General features: G+C 45.7%; 1 protein-coding gene across 1 annotated transcript in view; it reads right to left on the bottom strand.

Annotated features, from left to right (window-relative positions):
- Positions 1-1,061: 1,061 nt before the first annotated feature.
- Positions 1,062-15,079, bottom strand: part of lrig1 (leucine-rich repeats and immunoglobulin-like domains 1) — a 37,358-nt gene continuing 23,340 nt past the window's right edge. Inside the window, 12 exon segments of the mRNA XM_022219508.2 lie at positions 1,062-3,037; positions 3,600-3,710; positions 3,713-3,886; positions 4,117-4,251; positions 5,157-5,591; positions 7,107-7,388; positions 8,300-8,653; positions 8,948-9,111; positions 9,313-9,384; positions 9,839-9,910; positions 11,708-11,788; positions 13,943-14,086. Of these exon segments, the coding sequence (XP_022075200.2) occupies positions 2,835-3,037; positions 3,600-3,710; positions 3,713-3,886; positions 4,117-4,251; positions 5,157-5,591; positions 7,107-7,388; positions 8,300-8,653; positions 8,948-9,111; positions 9,313-9,384; positions 9,839-9,910; positions 11,708-11,788; positions 13,943-14,086 (2,227 nt within the window). The 3' untranslated portion in view covers positions 1,062-2,834.

The following is a 15,079-nucleotide window of genomic DNA, read 5'->3' on the forward strand; positions in this document are numbered from 1 at the left end:
ATGATTCTTATCATTTCTGGCCGAAGAATAGTTTTGAATTTTGCACTGGAAAAGAATAACATGCCTTTCAAGCCCACCAGCACATTAACATATTGTAAAATAGTGTCATTAAATGGTTAATAGTCTAAAATTCACACACTTTTCTTTGTAATGGTGTTTGGCCACACAAGTTTTTTTTTTTTTTTAACTAGATCAACGAATCCTGAGATGTAACACATTTAATTCTGTTTTTGATCTTTTTTATTAAAGCTTTGATTCCCAGATCCTTGACCACACAACAGTTTGTGACAGCGCCATGAGGTTCTCTGGGTTTCATTTTGTACTGGATACGTCTGAGATGAGTTCTGCACTGTTATCCAAGACTTGTTACAAAATTAACAGATGACTCCTCTACATCTTATTGAAGGATTATCTAACTGGCATATGGAAGAACAGTTAAGCTCAGTATCAGTGTGCTTTCAGTCTTCTTGTTTTCAGCGAGTTAGCGCTGCTGTCCTTCAGTACGGAGGTAAAAGCGAACACTTGGTAAATCCTGGCGGGGGCAGAGGAAGACGGATGGCCTCACAGGTGGGACTGTTTGTCACGCTGCTTGTCACTAGGCTGTTGAACAACAATGGCCACATGTGATTGGTGGAGGCCACAGTGAGGGGCATGTCAATCATTCAGTGACAAACATCCATCTGGAATGCACATTCTGACCCTCCAGTCAGCCCCGACTCAATAGCAAATATTTTAAACAGCCTGCAGAAGGAAAAAATATGCCTGCTGTCTTTGGAGCTCTAAGGAGCCAGGAGACATTCCTGGTTGGAAGATTAGCTTTGTGTGCGCCACTATGTGTGCGTTTGTGGACCAGGCACAAGCTCCTTCGCTGCTTTGAAGATCAAGGTCTCTGGATTTCATGTCTTTGTGCATGCTCCATTGGAATTGATGGCTTCTCCATAACCGCCGTGACATGAAAACATCGCTAAACGCTAACTCAGCTGTTTGTGATACTGTCATGACAAATCATCTGTTCTTTGTGTTTTTTGTATAAGTGATAAAAACAGGCCCAACACTGGTAGTAATAGCAAAATGTGATTTTATTAGACACTTCAATGCCATGTTAGACACTTCACTGTTTTAGCTTTGACATCGGTACAACGGTTTCAGACAGTTTGTTTCAATAAATTACTCAGAACGGCACCTCACTCCCTGTTGTCCCTTTTACACTGGGGTGGCTTTTCCAGCAGGATCTCTGATTGGTCTTGCTGGTATAAGCATCTCTGATAGGTGCTATCAGGTGTAACCAGAGGAGCGTGTCCTCCAGCTTACCTTGATAAGGCCACTGGTTACAGAACACAGTTCAGATTGAGGGGAAAAAACACATTCATACATGAGACAATGTAACTTCTTTGACTGATTTCTGACCCAGTGTATCCAGGGACTGTGACAGTGTAAGGGAGTGTGCGACTGCATTAATCCTCTAAGTTTGGTTAGAGCACATTTCATAAGCTTCCCAAGTGTTCACAGCATGAAGCTGCACCTTTAGTTACCTCAAACATGAAACATTACTGAACTGCAGTGACGATGAGGTGGAATACTGGCCATTTGGATGCATATTACAGCAGTAACACAATGATAATATCATTCTCCCTCTTTCTTAAATTCATAGCATCGGAATTGTAGAATTAAACATTCAGTCAATTATATGTCAACGCTCTGGGGCACGCATTGATTATGAATGTGGCAGGTGTCACACAGATTATTACTGGCTTCCAAACAACAGCTGTGAGCAGCAGTTTGACCACAATCAGTTGCCGACTTGTGCCAAAGTCACTTTCTGGGACAAATTAAGAGCCCAAGTTAAATAAGAGAAGCATTTATCCGAACTAGATCGGAGCAGATTTGCAGTAATGTGTAGTATTGTGAAACTGGTGGAAGAGCCTTAATGGTACAGTATGTACTGTTGACTTTGCGTGTCAAAATATGTGGAATGTCTCCTCACACTGAGGAGGTTCCTGCATTCCTATTAGCAGATCATGCACACAATCTGCTTGTTCATGAAGCGACTATAAAAAGTGCTTTAACTGACCGTCCACAAATATCCCACCTCGCACCATCCTACGTACCAAAATAATTTACATCAAAGCTCTTCCTTCATACAATGCATGTGAATTGTGTTTCTGTAAGGCCATAGCTGGCAGCGTTTATCGGAGAACAAAAAAAAACATTCAAGTGCAATCAAGTGTTTTGTTTGCTATAAAAAGTGTACCAGTATCTGTCACAAAAATGTCTCTTGATATATGCAATTACAAGTTTGAGTTTTCTTTGATCATGCAATAAGGCACCGCAGCTGAATGTTGGTAAAAGCTGAAAAAGGCTGTTTTTTTTAAGAAAAATAAAAATACCATCACTCCTTTCTTTGTCATGCACATATATTCAAACACTCTTTTGTAAAAGTTATATAATATATAATATAGGAAAACTCTTATTTACAGACAAAAGTCCCAAGGTATATTTCTCTTTTTTCTCCCCTGAACATACATATACTGTACAAGATTCCCTACATTTACATGCTTCAAATGCAAGTCACATTTTTGGAGCTAAATTTTTTATTGGTCACCTCCCAGAGGAAGATTTTAAACTATGTACAGCTGATACGCTCAGATGGGATGCCACCCACACAAGCTCCACCTTCAAACTCCGGATGCCCCCTACCTTTTACCCCTCCTGGTGTTCCCTGTCAGTCCAAATCCAGGAGGCTCAGGACTGTTCGCCTCGATTTGAGGTAGCAGTTTATTTCCCAGTGCAAACAAAAAGTAAAAGTCCACATTTTGGGCTGGATTGAGTGTCTGCTAGTCGCTGGCTCTCCTTAGAGGGGCGCTCTCATTCTGAGAGGCTCTGAGGGTGTGTCCATTGGACAGCAGAGTCTGCCTGAGCTCAGGCTCACAGTCAGTGTCGAGGCGTCCGTGGCTTGTGATGCCGGCCAGCTTCACCGGCTTGTGGAAGGAGTCTTCTTGTGATGGAGAGCTCGCCGACGTCTGTCCCGCTCTGTTCACTGTCAAACAGAGGAAAAGAAGGTGGCAGAATGTGAGACAGGAAAAGTGAACGGCGTCACGTGTACAAAGACAAAAAATGCGTTCAGCTCAAGGATGTGGAGGCAGAGGAATGTGTGTGTCGAGCTGCGTTGAAACGTGGAGGTGAGAATTGGGATTCAGAGGCCAATTTCGCTGGTATAACTCCTCACTGAAGCTGAATCTCAGGACAGGCCTGGACATGCACTTGGACGAGTTTGGCAGCAGAAAGAACTCTGCTGCTTTTCAGTGTTTTTAGAGAGATATCCTGAGGGGCTCTGGGCATGCAACGATAACACACTGTCAGATGCTGGTAGGAGACAATCTATCGGCAATCACGTTCAGAAGAATTTACTTTGACATGGGCTCCTAAACTACTGACAGTTTCTCATGGCATCACCTATTAGAAGTCATATTCATGTGGGATAGGGCAGGGCTTTCGGATGTGTACTGGATTTATGGCTACAGGCTGTTGACGTGTGTTCTGGCCATGAGGGCTATTCTTGTATGCATTAACAGTAGATTTAAACCAATGAATCACTTTACCTTTTCTGTCGTTCTGGTTCAGCTGTATCGTGTTGTGGTTTTTCGGTAACGTGGATCCTTGAATGTCCTTTCGGATCCCGTTGGGGGTTCCATTGCAAAGTGGGGTGATGTGTGACCCTGCTTCATGCTGCTCCCCTGGGTAACAGTGCGAGTAGAGTGGGGAACAAAGTGCTGCTGGTACTCCATGCCTCCAGCAGGACCAAACCCGTGGCTCAGGTAGTCGGGATCTTTGGAGTAGCTGTTGCCGTTCTCCATACAATCTGTGCACACCACTGCACCATCGAAACCTGCAGGCAGGCAGAGGGAGAGAAAAATAAATGATTGGGAAGCAAAAAAGTCAACAACTGTATGTCAACACTGAGGTTAGAGTGTCTGCTGCAATTATTTCTGATACTGAGCAGGTCTCCAAGACAGCAGTGCTCCTTTCATCATTACGCAACCCACAGAGGGAAGTGGGAGAAACTGCTGGGCAGCGCAAACATTTGGAAGACCAAGCAGAGAGGGAACTGTCAGGTACCTGTGGTGTCTCCAACATGTCCGCTGGGCTGAGGTCCACCGCCGGCCTCCACACGGATGCACACGTCCTGCCGCTCCGACAGCGTGCCCTGAGAGGAGAGATAGCTGGGCACGTCTGGAGGAACAATGGTTTCATCTGGGAGAGACAAAAGAGTCAAAGCACAACTGTGAATTCTGTGACACAGGAGCTCAAATAATCAGTTTCTCTACTGGAAAGCTACAACAAATATCCAGTTGGATAATCAGACAGTCATGGAAAAGTGGCAAATATGCACAGGGTAATACAATCTGCTGTTAATATTTTTTGTTTACTTTAAATGAAATATTTTTGGTTTTAGTCAATGGTTGGAAAAATATTTTTTTCAAAGAATTCGCTTTGAGCAGAACTAGAGATGGGAATTTTTCGAAACAGTTATGTAAAAAATGACAAGTAAACCAATAATAAATTCTAAAAATTGTTAGCTGAAGTTTTGAAGCACATTACTTTTTGAGTCGTATTGTTCTCAAATATGTTGACATAACCTTGTAGTTGAACACGTTTCTAGTTTTAAGTTTTGTACAAATCGACAGCTTCCTTATAAGACATTGAGGATGTGTTCCAGTATCTATACTACCATAATATATGGATGCCACAAATAGATCTAATATGTCCCAGTACAAGGCATGTCAAATTTAGTATTTCATTACTACCAAGATGTCCAACCATATCTAGTCAGATTTTGCAGTATGCAAGCCAGGATACTTTTCTTGCAGATCTGACCAGTTCTGTCGCAAGAATCAAAGAGTTTGGCACGAGTATAAACAAGTTTGAGCTGCCGAGAACACACAGGAATCAGCTCATTTCACAACACAGACTGTGATAGATATATATGAGGCAGGCGTATTATGGCAAAGTTGTATCTCCCAGCTGTACGCATACTGAAACACTGCATACTTAGTAAGGCAAACTGGAACATGTAATTGAAGTGAAAAGACCAAGTATATAATTCGAAACAGTACATTTTTGCCTACAACAGAAGGACAGAGTAGATCCCAGCTCACCTGTGTTTGTCACACTACACTCCTCACTCTTTTTCCTGGTCTGGTAGATGATGCACACCCACACCAGCGACGTCACCACAATACTCGTAACCACGGCGATGACAATGATGCCGATAGTGACCGTGCTCGGACCCGCCGGCGGGGTGCAGGGGTTCCTGCGCTGAGTGACCACCAGCTGGCTGTGAGCGCGCTCTGTGCCCAGGGTGTTGGACATGAGGCAGGTGTAGCGGCCGGCGTCCTCCAGCGAGGCAGAACCGATGACCAGCAGCTGGTTTCCTGGAGTGAAGTGGTGTCTGTCGGAGGGGCGCAGCAGTTGGTCGTTGCGCAGCCAGGTGATGCGCGGAGGCGGGCTGCCGAGGGCTTTACACTGCAGGGCCACCGTGTCCCCGACCACCACGCTGCGATCCTCCAGGTCCTGGGCCAGGTGGGGCGTTTCTATGGAAGATAGGGGTTCTCATAAAAAGCCTGAAGGCTGCAGGATTCCTGAGGTCAGTGATTTGTATTATTCCATTGTTATTCTACAGCATCGAAAGGTTTAGGTTTCTGTACTCAAGTTGCTGCTTCAGCTCTGTTTGTTCACAGTATCGATTACAGACTGTGGGATCCTGGTGATTCAGTTGGCTGGACCGAGCACAAACTGACGTACTGAGTTTGATGTCCAACCGCTGAAATCTTATCTCACGATGACACTCTCATTCAGCAGTGATATTTATACATCTGAGGTCATATCTGTAATGCTGACAAATTCTGAAATCTGTCATCTTTACACTTTTTTTTGTCATTGCAGCACACATACAAGGTTTCTCTCGGGACAGAACAATGTTTTCTGTGTTTCCCCGGCAACTTCACATTCTGGTGAGCGGAGCACACTGAACTGAGTGAGAGTGTGTGTGTGAAGGCTGGCCTCTCCTCTCAGACTGAGCACTTCCCCTCACAGTGGGACATACACAGATTAAGAGATCTCACTTAACCCACTTCAGTCGCCCTTCTCTCTTCTATCAATACTTTCTCCCTCTCTCTACTACCCCCTCAACTCTCTTTCTTTTCTCTAAATCCCCCTCGCTTACCTTCCCCCAACACACTCCACCATTCCAGTTCTGCTTTGGCTCCCATTTTTCGCCCCCACCACTGTTATCCAGACAGGGGCCCCTCGACTGCAGCCCCCCCCCACCCCACCACCCACCACCCTCCGCCTCTCTCCTTCCACTCTGTCTCTCAAACCCAAACATCACAGATTCAGCACTCAGGCATGGCTGCTTGCTTCAATATCTTAGATTGCTGAGTGGATTAGCACTCCACTTGAACTGCTGAGAAATCTCTCGCAAGCCACATAACTAAATGTGTCACCAAGCAAAATCCACCAGTGTGACCATGTTAAATATAGAAGTGGTTGCTTATGAGCTCTTTTGGGGGAATTTAAGGGTTGTAACTAAAGAGGCACCACCCTCTTCTTTTTTTTTCTTTGGCTCTGTCCAACAAGGGGTTGCTTTGCTCAAAGACAAAGGACAAAGATGATCTATGTGCTGAGAGAGAAGCTCTGTTTTGTTTGATTTAACAGTGTAAAACAGCCAATAAACTGGGAGCACTGAGGCCTGCAGTGAAGCAGCCATGACTGTCCCTCCCACTGAGCGAGGAGAAGGGGGTGGGAATGCCAAACAAACACCCCTCTATGAGTCCCCCTCGCTCCCCTACCATCCCCCCTTTGACCCCTATCTGTGACCTCTGGCCCCTGACCTGCAGCAAGGCCACAGCTGCCGAGAAAAGAAAAATATAAAGCTTCTCATTCTACAGCTCGGACTGACCAATTCCCAGCTGAGTGCCCAGCTATTTACAAGAGTTCATTTTTGAAGATGTGGGAATATGACCAACACTGTGTTACGCTGAGCGCAAGTCAAAAAAGGGGCAAAGTCTGCAGAACTAAGTTACAAGAAACAACTTTGCAGCTCTTACCCAGCACAGTGAGGGTGGCGTTGGCGGAGACAGTGCCTGCTGTGTTTTTGGCCGTGCAGCTGTACACGCCCATGTCTTCCGGTTTGACGTCCATGATGAAGAACACGTCGTCGTCGGGCATGACGTGCATTCGGCGCTCACGGGCAGCAGGGAAATCAGTGCCACCGTCCTTCTGCCAGGCAATCTGAGGTGCCGGGTGACCTTCTGCAGTGCACTCCAGTCTGGCGGTGTGGCCGGTTCGAATGGTGCTGTCTCTGGGAGTTTTCACGAAAGACGGGAGAACTGTGGAAGCAGAATACACAAATTTCATCACCATCAAAACGACACAATGCTCTTTAACTTCTATATATTCCAAGTAGGTCAACAGTCCACTTCAGTTTTTCGGCACTTGCCTCATTTACAAACATACAGTTCTACATCTTCACACCAGCAAGCTGATAGGCGCAGTACTTTAAGGAATAACTCTGACAGCAGTTGCTAAGGATTGCAGAGCTTCTTCCAACCACATTTCCCAGCTGCTGCTGGCATTCAAATCAAGGAACTTCCGGTCAGAAGCCCACATCTCTAACTCCTATAGGAAAACTTGACTTTTTGGCAGTTTCAGCTTCTTTACATCCATGTGTATGCCAAGACAACAGGCAGGAAAATTATTCTGTGTCTGAGAGCGAAGAAGAAACTACACGTAGAAGCAGACTTTGGCAGGGGAATCTTAACCATGAATAAATACTCTCCATTTGCAGAAAAGCAGAGTGATAGTGTGCATAAGAGATGACCCTGTTAGCACTGACATGCAGCTAAATCAATTTGTTCCAAATACCATCCAGAGAGAGATGGAGGCCGAGCAAGACAAAACTTTACTTGAGTGAAAGAGAAGAACTCAGCATGGCCACTGATTTCTATCGCTCCCTTATCAAAACATAAACATGGTGGAAATGGTGTAATGACACACATTTAGCAGATTTAGGAGATATCTCCTGTCCATCTTGCCTTATCCAGATAATGGATCACTGATATTCTTCAGTTTTTCTCTGTTCTAATTCATTCATTCATTCATTCATTAATCATGTCCTTTTTTTAACAACCACAATGATCTTGTTCCAAAATACTAATATAGATCATCTTAATGAAGATGTCATTACATTTGCCTTTTACTGATTGTCTGATATCTGATTTCAAGAAACCAAACAACATACCATTGACAATGATACGGGCCTTGCTGGAGTAGGTGGAACCGAAATGGTTGGTGATGATGCACTGGTAACGTCCCTCATGGGCAAAAGTGACGTGCCGCAGGTGCAGAATTGTGGTGTATTCCATCACGCCTCCCCCTGCCCCGGGCGAATCAGATGTAGCACCCTGGTGGTGAGCTCGTACATGGGCATAGTTCTCCATCTCAGCTTGACGAAGCAGCTCCTGGTCCTTACGCCAGGCAAAGGTCATGGGGGAAGAGCTGCTGCTGGCTGCCGTGCAGGTGAGACGGACGTCACTTCCAAGGACCGTCACTGTGGGTTCAGGCTGCACTGTGATCTGAGGTTTGGGCAGGTCATCTGAAGGTGTGGAGAGATAGAAAGGCAAAAACGTAAGGAGGGAAGACAGTGGAGAAAGTCAAACATCACAAATGCTCCTCAGTAGGTGTCTGCTTGCTATGCATACATGGATATGAAAACAAAACATATGGAACCATTACCATTTCTAAGTGCAAACGCAGAGCCTGAGACTAAAACACTGCATAAATATGTGCAACTATGTAAATAACAGAAGCGCGCCAAGCTGTGCCTCGAACGCCTCTTACTCAACACAGCCGCCCACATAAACACAGAATATGCACACACAGCACTCACCGCACACAAAGCTGTTCGACGGAGCCTCAAAGATGCTGGTGCCCTTTAGGCTCTCCGGGTGGGCACAGGTGGCATTGACACCGGCCTGCAAACCATGTGTCACCAACCACTCAGGCAGCCAGTGGAGCTGGCAGTCACAGAGGAAACTGTTACTCTGGATGAGACTGGAGGAGAGAAAAAGGGAGCATGTGAAGTATATTACACATCTATAGCAGCTTCAACTGAATATGCATTTCTGAGAGTGTGTGTAGATGCCAAAAGTAAAGAGGGAGTCGAGATGTATGTCTGTCTGCTGCAGGCTGCTTCTATAAGCACGTTTGCACATTCATTTTGAGTATGTATGCAAATGCATCAATACAACTTACAGGCTTTTGAGGTTCCTCATCTTACTGAAGGCATCAGGCTGGATGGAGCGAATAGCATTCTCCCCCAAGTTCCTGTCGAGACATAACACACAGCTTAATGACTTCACACAAACTGTAGTCATATCTATGCACAGAATCTAACATACATCTGACTTTTAACTACGGTGGAAATATCCAGGTCTGTAGGTACAAGGGTACAAGCCAGATTTTCCGTCACTCCCTGCCCTCATTCGACAAAAGCCTGTGAAAGAGCTTATAGGAATTCCATTTCTTCTACGGACTTCACCATATGCTCAATAACTTTGTTCCTGCGCAGAGGCAGGAAAAAAAGGCCAAAGTTGAGATTGCGCTAGGCTAACAAGAGAGAAGCAGCTGGGCACTCGCAAAAGCCCCTGTCTTCTCCTTTTACAAAGACGCTATTAAATTGCTAGCAACCTCCGCTGCCAGCTAGTTTTGGCAACCCCACCCCCCTCACCCCCTCTCCCTTACACTCAACCCCTCTCTCCCTCTCTTGTGGGATACTCACAGGTGTTCCAGGGTCTCCAGGCCAGAGAAGGCTTTCTTGGCCACCGATTTGATCTTGTTTCCAAACAGAGTCCTGCCGTTTCCAAACATGAAAGGTGTCGATAGATGAAGAGAGGAGGGGGAGAGGAAGGGGTGGGGGGTGAGAAGAGAGAGCAAGACGGGGAGAGAAGCACAATTAGCGAGGCTGAATCTGATAAGAGTAAGGGGATTTAGGTATTGGAAATCTGAACTGTGTGGAGATTAAGCCAGGAGGAAGGGTGAGCAAGAGTGAATGGGTTGAGGCGGGTGGGTGGTTGGTTGGAGGGGGGTTACCTGGGCTCTCCGCTGCTCTTCAAAGACCACTTTTATCTTTATTAGAATTTAATAGCAATGACCAGGCTCTGCTGTGTGCGTGTGTGTGTCTGTGCACGTGTAGTTTTTTTTCTTTTTTCCCCCAGCAGAGCTTGTAAGGACAAACTTGCAATCATTCGAGTCTGTGTCGGTGCCTGTCAAGCCAAAAAGTGAGTTGCTTTTCTCTGTGATTTGGGGTTCTAATCCTTCCCTCCACCCTCTCCCCACTACTACCTCCTCTCCGTTCACACCACAGGAAGAGGACATACGGCTGGCTGACTCACAATGAAGACCCCAGTGTTTAAACTCATCCACATGTACCCACAAACAAATGGCTGTCTTGTCACAGGGATGATGAGTAGGCTACTTTGTCATTTATGCAACTCTTGTTCTGAAGGAATTTAATTACACTGCCAACACAAATAAAACTGCATGAAATCTAAAACGTATTTTTGTGCCATAAGAAGTACCTCTGCATTCAGAAGCTGCATTTAGGGAACCAGTATGTGTGGTGGACACTTTGATGTACCCTTCTTTCTGCATCTCTTTTTTCCCATGACTCTTTTTGCCAGCTTTGGGATGTAGCGGGCTGCTTCCGCCAACGCTGTGACAAAAGTGTCAGGGTCAGAGGGCTGGGCGTGTGAGGCGTTTGATGTTTGATGACTGAATGCAGCCTTCAATTTCACCCTTCCTGAGTTCCTAACAACAGAGACTGGGAATGAGGGAACGAGAAGAGCGGAGGCATGGAGGAGAAATAGAAATAAGCCTATTGGGGAGCGATCCCCTGCCAGCCTGAAGAAAAGCCCTTTCTCTACTTCTTTCTCTCTTCCTTTCTTTCCGCGGTGCTCACACTGGGAACCATCTTGGCTGGACATCATCTTTTCATCCAGCAGGTTGATGATTGCTGCTCATTGCCAGAAACTTCACGCCCGCTGCAATTTCTCAACTCGCTAACTTTCAACATTGAACTTTTTACTAGCTGCCTGAGAACATAAATAATCATGAAAAACTGATAAAAAGGATTCGCCTTGTCTCCTTTTTGAACCATTATCTGCTAAAAGAATCCAGTTTGCTCATAAAGCTTCAGGGAAACGATGAAATCATAAGATGAAAGCTCGATTAAACTGGAGATTCAAGTGGGCTTCCACAGGATGACAGGAGCAAAAAAAAAACAACAAAAAAACTAAATGTTTCATGAACAAACCTTGTAATAACAAGAAGAGGGGCCTTATAAGCCATTGCTCAGTGTGAGCACTTCCTTTCCAAGTTAAGTGTGGGGTCCTGAGGGGACAGATGTTTTAAGCTTCTGAACTCTGTGGCCTTAAATTGGACTGGCTAAACTAACCTGGCAACAAGGGACGTGACGGGACTCAGAGGGAAACTTCTAGATGCAAGAAAGATGAAAAAAATGTCTGTGTTTCAAGAAGAGCAGAGAGAATCCCAGAAACAGTGGCAAGCCAGGACAGAGAGATGAAAAGGAGGGGTTGATAGAGCAAGAGAGGAGGGGGGAATGGAAGAAAGAAAGAGGGGAGACACTCACAGCTTGTTGAGGCTGTCCAATCCAGAGAAGGCCCCGTTGGTGTCCTCTATTGTGCCCGAGATGTCGTTATGGTCCAGCTCCCTGTGGAGAATGAGAGAAAAGAAGGGGATAAGAAAGCTGGAAGGTGGGAGGAGAGGAGCAGGGACAGGGTCTGCCAGCGCTGAAGCGTTTCACAGCCCTGGCAGAGGCTGCTCTGGAAGTCACGGGTTACCCCTTCGCCCATGCTCCCTCCCACCATCATCAACCTCCCCTCTTTGCACCTGGCCTTAAGAGCCTCTTTGCTGCTCTGCTCTGCCAACCAAGCACATTCTTTCGTTGGAGGGGTGGAGATGGAGTGTGCATGTGATCGTGCGTGCATGTGCATTGGTGTGTCGAGGCAAAAACCAGCGCAGGCAAACATGTATAATTCATGACGGCATGGAGTGACTGGCAAGAACACAATGCCTTGTGAAAGGCCAGACACTTGGGACTGTGCATCTGATGTTGGTAGGTATGGTACAGCCAAGAGTCTTAATGGGGTTAGCAGCCAAGCTTAGCCATGGTCAGGCAAACGAAGGAAAGAAAAGAGAAAAAGGGCTTCATTTATAGTTGGGGGTTTCCAAACACTTGTTGAATGCATCTGCATCCTCCTAGAAGGTCTAAACAACTACATCTTTAGTTGAAGTCATAGCTGCAGAGGAGCCATCACTCCACCCTTCTGCATCAAAACTACACGAAAATCAGAGTCGGAGAACTCTTCTGAACCATGAAAAGGCTTTATTCCAAAGTGGAGAAAGGCCTTTGAGGTTGACGGTCAGCCACACCCTCCACAACAACAGTCTCCACTCCTCCTCCTTTTGCTTTCCAAGCATCTCTTATCCCCCTCTGGTTCTTTTCAGTCTCCACTGGCCGCTGTCTTAGTGAGACTGGACTGGGACTGCCAATTTCCAACTCTTTCTGGCTGACTGCATGTGAATGGCTATTGCCTTGTTAAAGCAAGGCCAGTGGTGGGGGTTGTGGAGCAGAGTGACCAGGCATGGAGAAGGGGGCCCCGATGAGCCAAAGACCCCCGTGGCCGAATTAGAGGGCAGGCTGGCTTGTTTGGAGCTTTCACACCCTGATGCAGGCTCCAGCCCCATGCCAGCACAACCAGCAGCGCAGGCCCAATTAAAGCTCTCCCGGCTCCTTTTCAGGGCTCAGCCTATGCCTGTCCTCCCCTCCACTGATTAGATTAGGCCTGCCTCAAAGACACAGAGAGCAGGAGTGATACAAGAAAGTAGAGAGGAAAAAAATTAAAATCAAGAGAGAGATTATGTGTTGTTGTGGGATAACATGGGGAGATGACAGAATACACTTTGGACAGCAGGGCATCAACTGTGCTTTGACAGGACACAGTCAAAGGAAATAAAGTGAGCAATTAAAGACAAGAAAGAAAAACATGAGAGAAAGACTGAGATATGGCAGTCAAAGCTCTGTGTCCCACCCTCAACTTTCCTCTGTAGCTAGTTATCTAGCATCCAGTGTGCCAGCAGAGAGAGGCCTTGTGCGCCTTGGCTTGTCACCCTGCTGTGAGAAAGAGCTTGTCTAGTGAGTTCTGGCACAACTCTCCTGTCTGGCTCTCTCACTGGGAAGTGGAGTAGCCAAAAGGACCTTGGTTTAGAACCAAGACCCCCAAGTCTTTCTGCTGGATTTATCCACTGACTTTGTCCTTTTAGTTCTCTCCTTTTCTTTCTTTGGTCTTTTTTTGTGCAGAAGGTGAACCAGGGGATAAAGAAACCTCTGCCTTTATCCATGGCTTCTAAAAGCGAGGAAGGATCTCAAGGGAGCTGAATGATACAGAACACTTTCAGAACCAAGTTTGCTAGGAACCAGTGTTTGGAGACAAAAAAACCCAAAACAAAACAACAATTGGAACAAAGTGAGAAAAGGCACAAAAAAGTGAGAAGTTGCTACAGAAACTAAGACAATAGACACCTCGTAAAAGTAAAAAAGAAAATCATGAATAGACATGAATGCAAATGAGATCAAACCCATGTTGAAAGGTAAACAACCCCCACTCTCTAAAGTCAACTGAAGGGACTATGTAAGCCTAAATATCAAATGTCACACAGGCAAAACCAATATTAAGCATCTCAACTTTCACTGCTCCCAAGTGGCACATCTCAGCCTCATTGTCAGCAGGGGCAAAACCATAATGACTGGGTTGTCGGGGGTCGTTTAGGGCTTGGCAATGGTGGATGGGGGTGGTGTACTTACAGGACGCGTACAGCCTTGAGGCCTCTGAAGGCTCCCTCGTTGATGTGGCTGATGGAGTTGTGGCCCAGCCGGAGGGTGTGGAGGTCCCCCAGCACAGCCAGACTCCCCTCATCCAGACGAGTCAAGTTGTTGTACGACAGATTCCTGGAGAGAGAAAGAGGCAAAGACAGACAGAAACGAGGACAGAGGCAGACACAGAGATGGAGAGAGAGAGAGAGGAAAAATAAAAGAGGGTAGACAGAAAAATATTCTGTGTGAGGTCTGGAAGGAGATGATATGCTGGCAGAATGCTGAGGCAGCTCGCGACATCATCATACTTAAATTTCATGGCTGATTCAATGTCTATTTGCCACTCTGTGATGCGTTTTTCCATTGTGACTTTTTCCTCACCAAAAGATGTTAACAGAGAATGGGTTTAGCAGACCTCTGAGCTCAACTGAAGTCTGAATCGTTTGAAAGGAAAGAAAGGAAATGCTTGGTTGGATCTTTACATGTCTACAACCTTCATTTATAAGCTTATTTGAGTATGTGGTAAACCCCAGAGGATTATACTATCATTCATGGAGTGCAGTCCTCAAAATCTTACTTGTTGCTATATCTGGCTTTTGAAACTTTTTCTTTATCTTAAAGCCTGGAGACGTGATGATTTTTACTTGTTTTAGGAGTACTATCAAGATAATTTAATTGAGAAACAAGTCAAAACGAAGGCTCAAAACTTGTTTAAATGACTTGTAAGGGTGGTTTTTTATGGCTTGTACATAATACCTCCTGGTAAGTCCTGATTACAAATGATAATAAATCCTATAATGGTATCTTTCAAACAGTGTTCAAAGGCAGTATTGTGCATTTTATTGCCCTCTCTGTGGCCCTCTGTGTCTGTCTCTGTGGCCAGGCTTCAGGCTTGCTTGACCAGTCATGTGTGCAGAGATTCTCCCTGATGACCAGCTCAGCCTGGCGCATTGGGAATGCAATAACAGGCTCTCATAAAGACGAGTCACTCACTTCTATCAGTCGTAGGGGTCATCATAACTCTAGATAATAAAATCATATAAGCGGTGACTGGTACAGTGCTGGGAGGCAGATTAACAAACAGTGCCAGGAGCAATCGGTCATTCATAAGAAGTGCACACAGGAAAC

This window comes from Acanthochromis polyacanthus, chromosome 5, assembly GCF_021347895.1.
Source record: "Acanthochromis polyacanthus isolate Apoly-LR-REF ecotype Palm Island chromosome 5, KAUST_Apoly_ChrSc, whole genome shotgun sequence".
NCBI lineage: Eukaryota > Metazoa > Chordata > Actinopteri > Pomacentridae > Acanthochromis > Acanthochromis polyacanthus.